Source organism: Aethalodelphis obliquidens, unplaced genomic scaffold (genome assembly GCF_003676395.1).
Source record: "Aethalodelphis obliquidens isolate GAN/ISIS:26980383/991018 unplaced genomic scaffold, ASM367639v1 scaffold66, whole genome shotgun sequence".
Classification (NCBI taxonomy): Eukaryota; Metazoa; Chordata; class Mammalia; order Artiodactyla; family Delphinidae; genus Aethalodelphis; species Aethalodelphis obliquidens.
In genome coordinates, this window is record NW_020838010.1 from 2,344,832 (window position 1) to 2,360,743 (window position 15,912).

A 15,912-nucleotide genomic window follows, 5' to 3' on the forward strand; every position below is an offset into this window, starting at 1 on the left:
TAGTTGCGGCATGTGGGATCTTTAGTTGCGGCACGTGGGATCTAGTTCCCTGACCAGGGATCGAACCCGGGCCCCCTGCATTGGGAGCGCGGAGTCTTAATCACTGGACCACCAGGGAAGTCCCTCTTTCTCCTCTCTTGACGAAGAATCACTTTGTCAGTAGCAGGAGGTTACCATCCCATCCATCCCTCTAGAAGTACTCACGTAACCCTGTCGATTCCATCCGAGAAGCTGTGTTCACAGTGTCTCCAAATAAGCAGTATCTGGGCATGGTGAGGCCCACCACTCCAGCAGCAACCGGCCCTATGGAGTAGCAGGCAATTGGGAGTATAGTCAACAGGTATGCATCCAATGCTAATAGAGGAACACTGCCAAGGGAAGGAATGCAGCTGCATAAAAGAATAAAGTTGCCACTAAATAGCTCTGGGCATCTGAAGGAAGTCTTACAGTGAGTAATGAACTCTTTGCCCTACCAGAAAGCAAATTTATAATGATGAAGAAATGATTACCCTTCTGATTTATACCTTTGTTCCAAGTAACAGTTACACCCAAGATGCTTATATCTGTCAACAGGGACAAATAAGCATTAAACCCAATCAGAAAAGCCAGGGCAGGGATTCAGGATCCAAACATGTTTGTTGCAAGGGAAAAAATGTGACTCTTTCTCGTGCCTTAGGGTTGGAAGGAGGGATCTCACAGGGCTGTCTCACAAATTGTGTCTATAAAGAGAATTATTGCTAAGACAGTTGGAAAATCTGAAAAGAAGTAGAGTTGACATTCAATTATTTGTGTTAGAGGCATGGAAGAGTAGTATATAAAGACAATCTGAGAATATTTTCTATTTGCCCTTAGAATGGGTTTTGTTCTTGCATTTTAGTACGATCATGTTAAGTGTCCAGAGAGTGAACATTACTTGAAAAAATCTCGGCAACCCTACTGAAAACCTAGTTCAAGATGATCTAGAAATTTCTCCACCTTCACCTTTCTGGTCTCTGTTCTATGTGAAAAGTGTTCAGCATTATCTTTTTGCTGTTTCCTGAATTAGAGAAAATAATTAAGTGTTTTTGCTTCAAAAAGTTCTTTCTGAACATTCATTTTTAAGAATAAAAGTTATGTTTCTCCTTTTAATTCATTTCTCACCCATTAAGAAGCATTCATTAAGCCCTGAGCTAGGCACCAAGGGGAATAAAAAATGTAGCACATGGTCTCAGTTCTCCAGGAGTTTATAATCTAATTGAAGAAAAGAGACTACCAAACTGGAAGCAATTAAGCAACAACCCAAGACAATGTATGGCTGAGGCAAGATAAATGGCACAGGCAGAAGTGCTCTAATAGTTTAGAAAATGGGGGAGGGGTTGCTTATTAAGACCTGGTTCAGTCAAAAATGGCCCAGTGAAGAAGGTAAGGTAGGGTAAGGTTTGTGGCTGGGACTGAGCATGGAATTTTGGGAAGCTCTTAGAGAAAGCAGTCTGCTTAGTTCATGTGCCTAAGGAGAAACTAGAGACAAGGTTGGCTATTGGGTTGTACAAGATGGCAGACCTTGAATCGTTAGAGAAGTTTGAGCAGGGAATTACATGATGAAAATCCTTTTTCTTTTTCTTTCTCAGGTCAGTGTATAGAATGCATCGAAAGGGGAGAAAGTAAAACCAGGGAAAACCGTTAAGTGTAATAACAGTAATTCAAGCACAAGGTTGTAAGTACTGGAAAGGAGGTGATGATGGACGGAGGGCAAGAAGGAGTGACAAAAGAGAGACATTATCAAAGGAGAAGTGTTGACTGTCTGATTGACAACCGTGAGGAAATTGGCATGGGCTTATGAGCTTACACTGGTTTGTGGGAAAAGATGACTTGAAGCTTTAGATATGCAGAATTTGAAGTAATGGTGACTCGTCCAAGAAGAGATGTGCTGAGGGGGGTTGTTGATGTGAAACTGAAGCACAAATGGGAGATGAAGGCTTTCCTTTAAAAGAAAAATACTGAACACCTGCTGTGTGCTAAGCATTCAGGATACAAAAATGAGTAAGATCTGGTTCCTGCCATCAAGGAGCTTACAGTCTAATGGAAGGACAGGCAAGCAAACACAGATGTGGTGATGACCATGAGAAGGATGGATAGAAAGAAGCAAGAGTGGAAGCAAGAAGATGCTATTGCAGTGATCCAGGCAAGAGATGCTGGTGGCCCAGACTTAAGCAGTGAGAGTCAAGAAGAGAAAGACAGAATCAAGAAATACTGAAAAGGTAAAACGTTTAAGACTTAGTAATTGGTTGAATGGTGAAGGTCAGGGTGAGGGAGGAGTCGAGGAGGATGACTCTCAAGACTAACTGGAATAACTAAGTGAATGGTGGTGACACCAACTGAAATAGAAAATAAGTACAGGAAGAGGAGGCTGTTTATGTGGGAAGAAAATCATTCTGTTTTGGATCTGTTGAGTCTGAAGTCTGTGTGGAACATTCAAGTGGAAATGTCAGTAGCAAGTCTGCTATACAGGGCTGACGCTTAAGGGAGAAGACCGGTGCTGAAGTTGTAGAGTTGGAAGTCATCAGCACACGAGTGGTAGCTAAACTCTAGACATGGATGAGATGACCCAGAAGAGCATATAAGGGGAGAGAAACAGTGGATGAAAGACAGAACCCTGAGGCATATCAATATTTAAGGGACAGATAAAGACAGAAGAGATTATCAGACAATGGTAGAAATGAAAGCCAGATTGGAGTGGGTTGAGAAATGAATTCGAGGTCAGGACATACAGAGAGCAAGGAGATCACAGCTCAGAGCTTTGCAGAAAATGTGGGAGCAGTTAGAGAGCAGGGATTGCTAAGAGAGCCAGTAAATGAAATGGAGAAGAAGAATTCAGAGACTGAGGAGGAGGTCATAAAAGCCAATTGAGGGAGAATCGTCAAGAATATCAAACGCTGCAGAGGTAAGGGCAGACTAAGACCAGGAAAAGTGGTAGGGCTAAAGCCAGATTGCAAAGGGGTTAAAGAGGCAATGGATAGTGAAGAAATGGCCTGATAAATGTCAATCATTCTTCTACAAAATTTGGTAGGAAAGGGATGAAAATGATGGGAGAAGAAAAGGAACCTAGAAGAACAAAGCAAAGATAAAGAGGAGGGGAGCAAGAGGCTAGTAGGTGAGAGACCTGTGAAGATACCTATGAATGTGAAGATAGGTGGAAAGGGTACGATGAAGGGGAGTCCTGAAGATGTTCAAGCACGTGAAGAGGCGTGTGGGAGAAGAATACTCCAGGAGTTGAGATTTTAACGAATTAAAGCAATTATCCTAAATACCACATGTGCAGGTTGGTCTTGTATCATAGTCAAACATGGAACTGTTGGCTCTAACAGGAAAGGTAGACTGGAAGGGTATGGTACCTAGAACAAGGGTGGCCACCCACTGGGGTAGGGCAGGTGCTGGGAAGAGAGTAAACTTGGGGAGACATAAAGGAATGATGTAGCACTAGACACCTGGATAATCCAGCTGCCAATAATCAGGGGAGAGCTACCCTCTTCCTCCCGTTTCTAGCCTTCCCTTGAGGTACATGGGAATGTCTTCTCTTGCTTCAGCTGCTGGTTGTTACCTGAGTGCAGGCCTATTCGAATCCGGACTGGCACCTCTGGCATGTGCCGCATCTTGAAGGTACCCACGGAGCTGAGGATATCTAGGGACATGTTTGCAATCTCGGCTGCATGCCTCATGCCATTCCTCTTTGGGAGGCCTGAGGCCACCATGTAAGCATCTCCAATGGTCTCTACCTGGAGATCAGGGGAGATAGAATTAGCAAGTAAATAACGTGTGTGTGTGTGTGTGTGTGTGTGTGTGTGTGTGTGTGTGTGTTTTCACAGAGCTTAAAGGGTATGATGGAGGCCAAGTGTTCTTCTTGTAAAGTGAGGAAGCCAGAGAGAGGCTGTCACTGCTTCACAGTCCTGCCTGTACATTAGAATCACTTAAGGAGCTTCACTTAAAAAATACTGATGTCTAGGTCCCATACCTGTAGATTCTGTAGTTACTTCTCAGGTCCCTGTCTGACCCTAGAGAATTACCAGGCTCCAAATAATTCACCTAGGAGAAGGTGCTTTCCCAGCAAGCATTTCTCTAGATGATTTCGGGTCAGTAAGCTAGAACAGCCTTAAGGAAAGTATAGGGAAAAGGAAAGGAAGGAGGTGAACGATTCTGTTCCTTCTGCTTTGCCTCACTAATATGATGGAGTTAGTTTTGCAGTCTCCTTGGGTGTGAGAACTCAGTCTTTTCCCACCAGCTCCCTCCTCCTGTCCTACTGCCACCTCTCAAAGGAGCAGCAATAGTAGCCCTCAGTTGCTTTGCAGGGGCAGTTAGAGCTGGACCCCTGTAAATAAAGGCAAATGAATCTGTGCTCGTCTTCCCCACAGAAGTGTACTCACTCTTTTAGGTGATTAGTAAGGTGAAACTTTTCAGGTAAATCCGAAAGATAAGTAAGCTGAAGGGACTTCTATGAAATGTGCCTGTCAGACTCTGCTAGTACAAGTTTGGATCCAGTTAAAATCTATGTTCTCCTAAAGAACTGAACTCACAGATTGCCATAGTTAAGAGCATGAAATTCTGAAGTCATACAGCCTCGTTCAGAATTCCAGATGCACCATTTACAAACTGTGTGGCTTTAGTCACGTAATTTAACCTCTCTGTGCTTCAGTATCCTTACCTGTAAAACAGGGATAATGACAGCACCTACCTCCTAGAATTTTCTAAGTACTAAATGATATCAAAGCACTTAAAACCTGTCTGGTGGATAATAAGCGCAAGCCATTAGCACCACCGCCATCATTATCACCACATCATCATCGTCAAACTGACGTGTCTTGAAACAAGTCATAGGATTGTGCCTATGACTCAGCTCCAGAGACAATATCGTAATTGGCAATAGGCCCCTCATCATGACTTCCCATATGGCCAATAACAGCGATCCTTTGCACCTATAGTACTTTGTACCTCAGGATGCTTCCATTCAGGGCCTTCTATACCTGGTGCAATTTGAGAAAAGGATCCCTGCTCTCAGATAAGCATGCCTGCCTGCACAGAGGAAGGCAACAGTACAATGCAAATACTATATGGGAGGGAGAAACTCACTGGCGGGCCATTATCATTGACTGGTGGTTGACACTTCAGCTTTAATGAGTCAGTCATCCAGGAGCCCCCAGGAATATGGATGAGAAAGTTAGAAAGGCAGGGAGCACGGGCACTGTTTGGCCTTGGTGTGAGACTGCTGTGGTGAACTGTGGGTTGTATAAACCAGCATAAGGACACAGAAAGGGAAGAGAAGGTATAGAAAGGGGTCTGGTTGAGACGGAGTGGTAGTAGGAGAACTGAAACTGAAAACAAATCACTAACTTCATAATTCTGCAGCAGCCTTCTTCCTTCCATTTCAGATTATCAAGTGCCAGGGGAGGTGACTCCAATTTTACAGGTAAGGAAAATGAAAACACAAACGGTTTTGGTAACTCGCTGCTGGTTCAATTTTTATTTCCTTTGCACTGTGTTGTTTTGATTAAAAATGACTGAAAACTTAGATTCCATTTTTGGATTTATATAGCCCGACTCTGTCCTGAAAACAGCCCACTAGCTTCTTACTGCAGCCGTGAAGTATCAAAATACCTAACAATCTCATTCCCAAGACCCCCAACAATTGTCTGAACAGTATCAGCTGGATTGATTAAACCAGTGGCTGTGTTACTGCCCACACTGAGTCATCTTTGATTTTAGTTTCAACTGAATTAGCTTCCAGTGATTTGTTTTTCTCTTCAGGCTGCTTGAGTTCAACAAGTTAAGACAGGTAGTCTGATTCCATGGATTTTTCCTCCACCGTGGTTTCCATGTGTGCTTCTTGATTAGTTTGCAGGTCCTGCTGATTGACAGGTATGATGTCTATTTCTGAGCCCTATTTAGGCAGCTTGGCCTAGCCCCGAGGCTCTCTACTTGACCTGAAAGGGCCCTGTCTAATCTGAGATAAACACACTGCCCTGTGTGTGATTTGAGAGTTGGAACATTTCAGACTACTGTGAAGGATCCAATGAATGGAGCTACTCATTCTCCAGCTCTACCTGGGTTCCTGGGACAGAGGAGCTGTCTAAAGTGTGGGATGCCTGGGGCATCTTTCTCCATCAATAAAACAAGTAACCATGTTGCAGACGTGGAAACGTTCCTATGTAGCTATGAGACTTTTAGTCATTTTCTGCCTAGAGACAGGACAGCACATACAATCAAGGGTAAAGAAGCATGGCACTGAAATGAGTGAATGCAGTCATCTGTTCTGTACTCATCTTCTGCAACCTTTGAAAGGAAGAGTGGAAACTGACAGGCTGGAGGGGTGGGGGGAAGTGGAAGCAGTAGGTTGCAACCTCACAATTAATCACTTCCCAAGACCTCAGACCACTAGGTGGGCTTTAGGTTACCCTACAGCAATCCCAGAGAGCCTCAGGTCCAATAGCTCCTTGACATGTATAATGCCAGAGTTCCCTCCTGTATAAAAACGGTACCTAAAGGAGGAAACCAAGTTTTAACAGCACGTATTAGATGTACACAAACTTTACCAGGATGAACTCTGTCATAGTCATCAACTATGGGCCAGACACCAGTACTTTCTGTATCCCCTTCCGTGTCTGCACTGTGGGTACTTAGAAACTGAAGTGCAATAATGCTTTTTGGCCCCAACCTCTCCTTAGTCCCAGTTCTAGAAAATAGCTCAAAAGAAATCTGACTGGCAATCTCTTGCCGGGTTGAGATTGTTGTTTTGGAAAGTGTGAAATTCTATGCATTCTATTTGGCCTTCATTTCCAATGGGAGACCAATGGAAGTAGTGTACTATTTACATTTTAATTCCTAAATAACAGCATTCAATACAATTGCATCCTTCCTTCCATTTTGGAGTACACATAAGTGAGCCTCATATCAAAATTTCTCTCTGGAATATACTGCTCTGCTAAGTAACGTACCTTGTATACATCATGACTGCCAATGATGGCATCAAAGAGCGTGTACAGGTCATTGAGAAGATCCACCACCTCGATGGGCTCACTCATGGCTGAGATGGTAGTGAAGCCCACAATGTCACTGAAGTACAAGGTGACCAAGTCAAAGCCCTCAGGTTCAACCGTGCAGCCCTTTTTGAGGGATTCAGCAACTGATCTGAAAACAGACACAGCTATTCCTCAGAGGACACAGGTCTCCCTCCAGGCCACACAAAACATCTGCTAGAACACAACTTCTCCAAAAATCACTACCAAGTAAGTGATAAGGAAGAAAATGTCACCTGGATGCAAACACTCATTCTTTCATCTCTTTTACAAATAGATATTGAGTGCTTACAATGTGCCAGGCACTGTGACAGGTGCTGGGATGCAGCATTGAGCAGAGAGCCCTGATCTGTACCTTTGTGGAGTTTTTTTCAACTCTCTATCCTTCCTCAGTTCCCTCGCCCCAACTCCACCCCACATGAGGGGGAAATGTTCCCAGGCAGCTGCCTTTGCATGAGACTAGCTTCCCCAATTATCTCCTCGAAGATCATGTTACAACATGATAAGGTGCCTTGGAAATTTTGGAAATTGTAGCAACACATAAGGCTTTCACCTAAGGAAGGAAAAACATAGAAAAACAACACTGCTACTTTCCTCTAGGAGCTAAAAAATCTGCCTCCTTTTAATTGGTCAACTTCCAGGCAAAGTCATGAAGTGACACATAGAAAAACCGAGGCATCAAAAACTTAAATGACTAGCATTATCCACAAGCAGTAGAAAATTAGGAAGTGCGCTCTGCCCCCTTGGCTTTCCAATTCTTCTTTGATTTGAAGGTGTGACTCAAACCTACTGGGAGTAGAGAGTGTACAGGACAGGGGGAGGGAGCAGTTAGTTGATGGGTAATTTTTTTCTATTTTTAATAGAACACATTGTTACAAGCATTCACACCCCTCAGGTGTTCACACGTACGGTGGTAGCATCTGTGTTAGAAGCTTTTCCGTCTTCTGTTTTTCAATTTCCAGCTCTTCAGTCCGCTCCCGGATCAAATCTTCCAGGTTGTTAGAATATTGCTCCAGCATCCGAAGCATAGAGTCAATAATATTAGTCTTCTTCCCTTTATTGAAAGTTTTAAACTGGAAGTAAACAGAAAGAGGAGCCAGGGAATTCTTACTTCTTAAACTTAGAGATGATGGAACAGGACCCCCTTATCATAAACCCCTTCCTCTAAAATGAAAAGGCAGGAGAGGTGACCCCAGGTATAAAGAGGAAAAGTCACTACCCACCCTTATTGTCACCCTGGCCCACTCACAGGGCTCTTCTTCCCTGAGTAGTTCTTCCCCTACCCTTCTGGTTCTTTCAAGTCTAAGCAAAGGTGCTCTCCAGGCAGGATCCTTCAGTTCTGAGATGCTAGCACCTGAATAGTTAGCCACTTCAAAGGCACCAGGATTTGGTCTTGAGCTCAGGCCAGTTGTGAGTGGGGTCAGGGGAAGAGGGCAGGGAGTGGTTTTTTTGTTTGTTTGTTTTTGTTTTTTGCGGTACGCGGGCCTCTCACTGCCGTGGCCTCTCCCGTTGCAGAGCACAGGCTCCGGACGCGCAGGCTCAGCAGCCATGGCTCACGGGCCCAGCCGCTCCGCGGCACGCAGGATCCTCCCGGACCGGGGCACGAACCCGTGTCCCCTGCATCGGCAGGCGGACTCTCAACCACTGCGCCACCAGGGAGGCCCAGGGAGTGTTCTTTTACTCTTCTAGATCATCAACCTACAAAATCATCCTTATCTTCTAATGCTACCATGTTGCCAGTTCTCGGACAGTGGGAGGTTCTTTGACCTCTTAAATACGACCCAAGCTCGACGTGGTAAGATCTACCCCTATTTCTTAGCATGGGGTCCAAGAATAATGGTGTCTCCTGGCCTTCATGTCAGTCAGGGTCATGTAGAAATTCAACTGGTCTTGCCCCTGGTCCTTTAGAGGTGGCTACATGCCACAGATTTTTAATAAGCCCTCCCGGGACCCTGTTCATTTACAGAGACAAGGAGCTTGGCATAGCATTGGAATCACGAGGGGTAACCCCTCCTTATTGCTGTATTCAGCATGCAAAATGCTGGGCTGACAACAAGGGAAGACTGGTGGTAATTTTGCTCAGCACATGCCTAGGAATCTGTCCCAATGAACCCTTTTATACAGCTGAGCCACACGTGCTCTATATAGCACTCAATGTCCCAAGGCTAACACTAGGAGTTTCCTTCTTCGCCTGGTCCAGATCTAGGTGTCCACCACGGTCCTACAGTAGCCAGCTCAGATGCTTTGGGCGCCCCCTATTGCCTAACCCAGGGAGCCTCCCTCTCTTCCTCTTCCCATTTCAGTTTTATTAGCTGCAGGGAGTTGGGAGGCTACCCTTGTCTTTCAGACAGTCCAAACTTCCACTGAAGCATTTCAGTGAGGGCAGCTCCAAGCAATCTTGTTTGAAGGTCGTATGATGTGCACTCGTTCTATCTATCACCGGCTTCTCTGCTGCCTTCTGAAATAACATCTCTAGCATCAACACCAGGGCAAATGCTTTTTCTCCTGCCTCATGGTAAGTTTTCAGAAATTTGACCTTCATGGTCCTTTGCCTTTTCCATACTATTGAGTACCTGTTTGAGTGTCCTCAAAAAACTCAGCCGGGCTAATGGAGGCATTGTTACCTGGGGACACGGATGACTTCATATTCAGGGCCCCTCAGGCTTTCAATCCAAGTCTTTCTTTTTTCCGCCTCAGATACCTGCCACTCACAAAGCATCTCGGTGCTGTACCCTAGCCAGGCTCCAAAGCCTCTCCGCCAGAGCTGACACAGCACTCCCAGAGAGCACCCTCAGCTTCGGTATCCTGTAGCTTGAACAAATCCCTCAACAGCGTGCTCCAACAGAGGAACCACACCCTAGCAGGGCTCCCTTAGCAGGGCTCTCTCTGTCTGCTCCCCATTTCCCCCTTTTAATCCCCAACTCTAGGGAAGGCGTCAACCTCTTTAGAAACTCAGTATCTTAAGGAGAGAGCTTATCACTTTTCGTGCACTCCATTGCCTCAAGTCATTCCCCAGAAACCTGAGGAATCCCCTGCTCTTGTACTCCACATTTGCACTTCCTTCCATCTGGAACACTGTTTCAAACACCCCATATTTTCCCTGACCCTCCAAAAGCAATCTGGCTTCACTTAAATGGGATACTCATCAGAGTTCTCTGGAATTTCCAAAGCAAAGGGGGCTCTACGAGGATTCCCATCTAGTCCAGGATACATCTATTCCATCTTCTAATGGTCTCAATGCCATTGTCCTGCAAGTGCCTAGTGGCTCAACTCCATCTTTGAAAGGTCAGTTAGATCGGATTGTGGATGGTCTGGAACAGAGGTTCATCAGATAAAGAGCACAAAAACCTATCCTTGTGCTCTTGGAGGATGTGCTGGGGATGCTCCAGCACCAAAGGCCTTCAGATAGCCAATTCCACGCTTCTTCCCCAAGACGAACGCCTTTTTCTCTTGCAAGAGGTTCCACAGTGTGATGACACCCCACGGAGTTCATTTTAGGTGGGCTGGTTTCAGTACGGCTTCTGGGCTGTGAGTGTTAAGATTCACGGAGTCCTTACCTGGTTAAATATTTCATCGAAAGTTGGCCGCTGTTCTGCAGCCTCAGCCCAGCACTGCTTCATCAGCTGGAGACATTCTGGAGGGGCGTGCTCGGGAGGAACCACTGGTCTGTAGACAGGAGGAGGCTTCTTAAGTCTTTCTATGATTTCTGTCCAGAAGCAAGAAGAAAAAGGTCTACAGATTGTGGGGAAAGCACCAAGATTCGGCAAAGATAATTGAGTTTTAGCCAAGAATAGGGTTGGTCAGGAGAAATTACAAAAAGGCAATGTCTTTTGCTTTCTCCTTAGGTGGCCTGAATATAAATTGTATCTGAACAAAGCTACATCAATCAATGGAGGAAGGACTGAGAAACTAATCAATTGAGCTATTGGTATCATTTAAGCACAGCTTTATTCTGCTTCTGCTAGATATTATTTATGTTTTCATTGAAGTATAGTTGATTTACAATGTGTTAATTTCTGGTGTATGGCAAAATGATTCAGTTTATATATATGTGTGTGTGTGTGTGTGTGTGTGTGTGTATATATACACATATATATATTCTTTTCCATATTCTTTTTAATTATGGTTTATTACAGGATATTTAATATAGTTCCCTGTGCTATACATTAGGACCTCGTTGTTTATCCATTGTTTCAATGATCTGGCTCCTTTCACCCACCCCCAAATCATCTAAGCCTCTCAGTCTCTACAGTAGACCCAATTAGCCCCCGCTGAAGGCCCAGGCCCAGCCCAGTTCCGGGCTATGGGTCCTGCCTGGCCCCTAAGGTAAGGGAATTAAGAACTCCAGTAAAGGGACTTCCCTGGTGGTGCAGTGGTTAAGAATCCACCTGCCAACACAGGGCACATGGGTTCGATCCCTGGTCCGGGAAGATCTCACATTCCGCGGAGCAACTAAGCCCACGTGCCACGACTACTGAAGCCTGTGTGCCTAGAGTCCGTGCTCCACAACAAGAGAAGCCACCGCAATGAGAAGCCCGCACACCGCAACGAAGAGTAGTCCCCGCTCGCCGCAACTAGAGAAAGCCCGCGCACAGCAATGAAGACCCAACACAGCCAAAAATAAATAAATAAATAATAAATTAAAAAAAAAAACCTCCAGTAAATAGTTCAGGGCCCCATTGGGATCCTTCTGGCTGCTGGTACTTGAACCCCACTTTCAGTGGAACATTAACTGTGTATCAGACTATGGGCCGAGCACTTTGCATGGTCTCTCTGCTTCCAGCCTCGCCTTCAACAAACCATTCTGAAAACATGGATTTGGCCGTGTCACTTTTTTGCTTAACATCCCTTCATGGATTTTTATTACCCACAGGATAAAATCCAAGCCCCGACTATCTCTTCGGCTTCTTTTTTTTTTTTTTTTTTTTTTTTTTGGTTGAAGAAAGATTTTACTGCACATAGAAGTTGGAGCTTCCATTTTCAAATTTAATGTCCCACATTTCTCGGAATAGCTTTATTATTTATTAATTTTTACTGGTGTATAGTTGCTTCAGCTCATTTCTTACCCCTAGTCCCCTCTCCACACCCTTGACTTTAACATCCTCATCGTGAACCAAACCTTGCTTCCACCACCAGTGTGCCTTTCCCACCCCTGCCTTGGCTGTAACACTCCAACAGCACTGCTTTATACCATTATAAGTGTCCCCTTGCCTCCATGAAAGAATTTCAGTTGTTGCCTCTGACTTCTCAGCTCCTTGTGACACCACACCTTCTGCTCTGTTAACCCAGGTTGGCCCACACCAGTAATGGTTTCTCCATCACATCTCTCACCCTGCCCCCAGTGCAATAGACTCCATGGACGTCGACCCCTTGGAGTGCAACCGCCCCATCCAACTCTCTGGTAGAGGGAGTCCCTTTCTGAGAACACCAACGAGTGAAATAGGTCACCTCTCTGCTTAGGCCCAGCATGATTTAGGTCCTCAAGGAGCTCACAGTTTAAATGGGAGGATAAACAATGACCAGCAATATAAGTGCTCTAGCAGATATATGCACAGGAAAACACAGAGGGGACACCTGACCCACACTGAAAAGGTCAGAGAAGGTTTCCCAGTGGAGGTGACATGAGCTGGATGAGGCAAGGTGGGGAGAAGGTAGGGGCAACACGTGTGGAGGCGCAGAGGTGGGAGGTAGTGATTTCAGGGCACTGCCAGTCACGTGCCTTAGCTGGAGTATGGGGAGTGACAGAAGATAAGCCTAGAGAGGTGGCTAGGGACCAGATTGTGAAGGGCCTTGTACCTCATGTGAGGAGACTGGGCTTCATTTAACTTGTGATGAGGAACTGTTGGGGGGTTCTAAGTAGAGGAGTGAACTAAAACTCCGAGTGGGGCAAGAGACAACTAAGTATTTTAGGTTTGGTTTGGTTTGATTTTGCAGTTTTTAAATCTTTTATTTTGAAATAAATTTAGACTTCCAGAAAAGTTGTAAAAATAGTACAATAATTGCCTATATATCCTTCACTCGGTTTCCCCCTAATGTTAGCAAATTATTATTTTTTTCTTTTTTGGCCATGCCATGTGGCATGTGGGATCTTAATTCCCCGACCAGGGACTGAACCCATGCCCCCTGCAGTGGAAGCGTGGAGTCTTAACCACTGGACCACCAGGGATGTCCCCGAATGTTAGCAACTTATAAAACTGCAGTACAAAGGAAGTTAATATTGGTACAATACTATTACTAATCTAGAGTCTTTATTTGAATTTCATCAATTTCCCCCTAACGTCCTTTTTCTTTTTTTCTTTTTTTAACATCTTTATTGGGGTATAATTGCTTTACAATGGTGTGTTAGTTTCTGCTTTATAACAAAGTGAATCAGTTATACATATACATATGTTCCCATATCTCTTCCCTCTTGCGTCTCCCTCCCTCCCACCCTCCCTATCCCACCCCTCCAGGCTGTCACAAAGCACCAAGCCAATATCCCTGTGCCATGAGGCTGCTTCCCACTAGCTATCTACCTTACTACGTTTGTTAGTGTGTATATGTCCATGACTCTCTCTCGCCCTGTCACAGCTCACCCTTCCCCCTCCCCATAACCTCAAGTCCGTTCTCTAGGAGGTCTGCGTCTTTATTCCTGCCTTACCCCTAGGTTCTTCATGACATTTTTTTTTCTTAAATTCCATATATATAACGTCCTTTTTCTGTTTCACAATCCAATTCAAGATCCCATATCGTACTTAATTGTTATGTCTCAGTCTCCTCCAATCTGTGATGGTTCCTCATTCCTTCCCTGTCTTTCAGGACTTTGACACTTTTGATGAGTACTGGCCAGTTATCTTGCAGAATGCCTCTCAGTTGGGGTGTGTCTGATGTTTTCTCATGGTTAGATTGAGGTTATGCATTTTGGGGCAAGAATACCACGAGGGTGGTATTGAGCCCTTCTCAGTGCATCATGGCAGGGGTACATGATGTTGATGTACCTTGATCACTTGGTTAAGGTGGTGTCTGCAGGATCCTCCACTAATAAACTTACTCTTTTTCCATTTGTAATTAGTAAATATCTAGTGATTTCATACTTTTAGAATACGTAAACATCCTGCTTCCCCTCAAATTTTGCCTGGTAGCCAAAGATTCTGATGGGAGATAAGGATGAAAGACTATGGCATGTCACAGGGAAAGAATGGGAGGACTTTTGACATCCAGGAGCATCACTGAGGGGGCACTGAAATGTCTGGCAGGGGGTGTCTCAAAGGAGTAGTAGGGGGCTGCTAAAAAAAGGACTAACGTAAGTCCTGTAGGCCCTTGGCTTATGTCACAGTTTGGAAAACGACCAGCTTCTTGGGTGAGGGTTATTTCTTCCAAATGCCTAAAGCTGTCTGGCTCCAAGTCCCACCTGCACGCAACAAGGGCTGCTTGCAGACCAGTGGGCAGTTAGCACAAACACGGAATCGTGTTCACTCTTCTGGCTTATCGCAGCAGCCTGGGTTGGCCTGATGATCTGGGTCATGGTGGGCTCCTGGTACCCTTTTCTCACCTCCCGCTTACCTTTGGCAGGCAGATCCATCATGCAGAATGGGGTGCCCCGGACCATCACTTCTTGCATGATGATGGCAAAGCTGTAGACGTCTCCTGCAAAAGAACGTAACCTGCTGCCCCTCGGGGCTCTCAACAGTTCAGGGGCCATCCACAGCAACTCTGAAAAGAAAGCATTGTGTAATGAATACAGGGCGGATTAACTGACAGCATCTGCAATGCCCTCGAGGGCTCCAAGGGTGCTGTTTCATTGACTGCTTTATATTGGTATTAAGACAGACTGGCATGCTAGTGCCTCCGCGCCCCCCCTCCCCCTGGAGTCTGCATTTATGAATCTAAGGAATTACTCTCAGAGAAAGCATACTACTTTCCCCACACCAGGACCACGCAGGCAGACACAGCGGAGGTGTGGGGAAGGGCAAAGAAGCTCGAAATAAAAAAACTATCTGGTGCTGACTTTCTTGCTCTCTTGAGCCTGCAAGTAGCAGTTGGCAGGCTTCCAGGGAAAGGCGAGTGCCCTGCCCGACTGGTTGCCATGGATTTGCTGTGTGCTGAGATCTATATGTGTCTGATAATTTGACTGTGCTGGGGCTCGAGGAGTCATAAGTTGCTTTCTCCAGGTCTTATCTAAGAGGATTAGAGGATCCCTAAGTCTCCTCTGTTCCTTGCAGAGCAAAAGGGTGCAGCAATTCCTTCAACTCAGTTCTGCAAATATTTATTGAGGATTTACTATGTACCAGGCACTGTGCTAACGACAGGGGCAGTGCCAGAGATGAATTAGACCTTGCCTTTGCCCTTGCAGAGTTCACAGACCAGTGGGCAAGACACACACGTGTACCCCTAACTGCAATACAACAGAGATAGTGATGAGGGCCACTATATAGTGTAAGGAAATGAATCTATTAAAAGCCACTATTGAGAACCCACTGTGTGCTCTGCTGCATTTCAGACCCGAACAGGGAAAAAAAGATATTATCTCTGCTTTCAGAGAGTTATGGCAGAGACTCAGAAATTTGGGGCGAGGGCCCCTTAAGCAATATATAAAGAAATACCAGTTAATAATATAAATTGAGTAGTCAAAAATTGGAGGGAATGCTTCATATTGAAACATATGAAATTCCATTTCTGTAGATCAAAAATGGTTCAATATTGGCAATTCCATGAGGTTCAAGCTAATAAAAAAACTGAGCTGATCAAATTAATCCAGGAAGGCTTCCCGGAAAAGTTAAAGGAGCTTGTTAAGAAGGTCAAGGATGCAGTTTCCTAGAGCCGACGACAGGGTAAGGGCTTTGCAGGGAGAAAGAACAGTATGTGCAAAAGAACAAGAGGTAGAAAGGAG

At 45.1% G+C, this 15,912-nt stretch overlaps 1 protein-coding gene across 1 annotated transcript in view; it reads right to left on the bottom strand.

The window, feature by feature from the left end:
* Positions 1–15,912, bottom strand: part of GUCY2F (guanylate cyclase 2F, retinal) — a 90,666-nt gene that overhangs the window by 12,035 nt on the left and 62,719 nt on the right. The window contains exons 11-16 of the mRNA XM_027089470.1: positions 14,586–14,735; positions 10,601–10,749; positions 7,953–8,116; positions 6,963–7,155; positions 3,578–3,752; positions 205–303 (exon numbers count right to left, since the gene is read on the bottom strand). Coding sequence (XP_026945271.1) covers positions 205–303; positions 3,578–3,752; positions 6,963–7,155; positions 7,953–8,116; positions 10,601–10,749; positions 14,586–14,735 — 930 coding nt within the window. The remainder of the gene's footprint in view (positions 1–204; positions 304–3,577; positions 3,753–6,962; positions 7,156–7,952; positions 8,117–10,600; positions 10,750–14,585; positions 14,736–15,912) is intronic.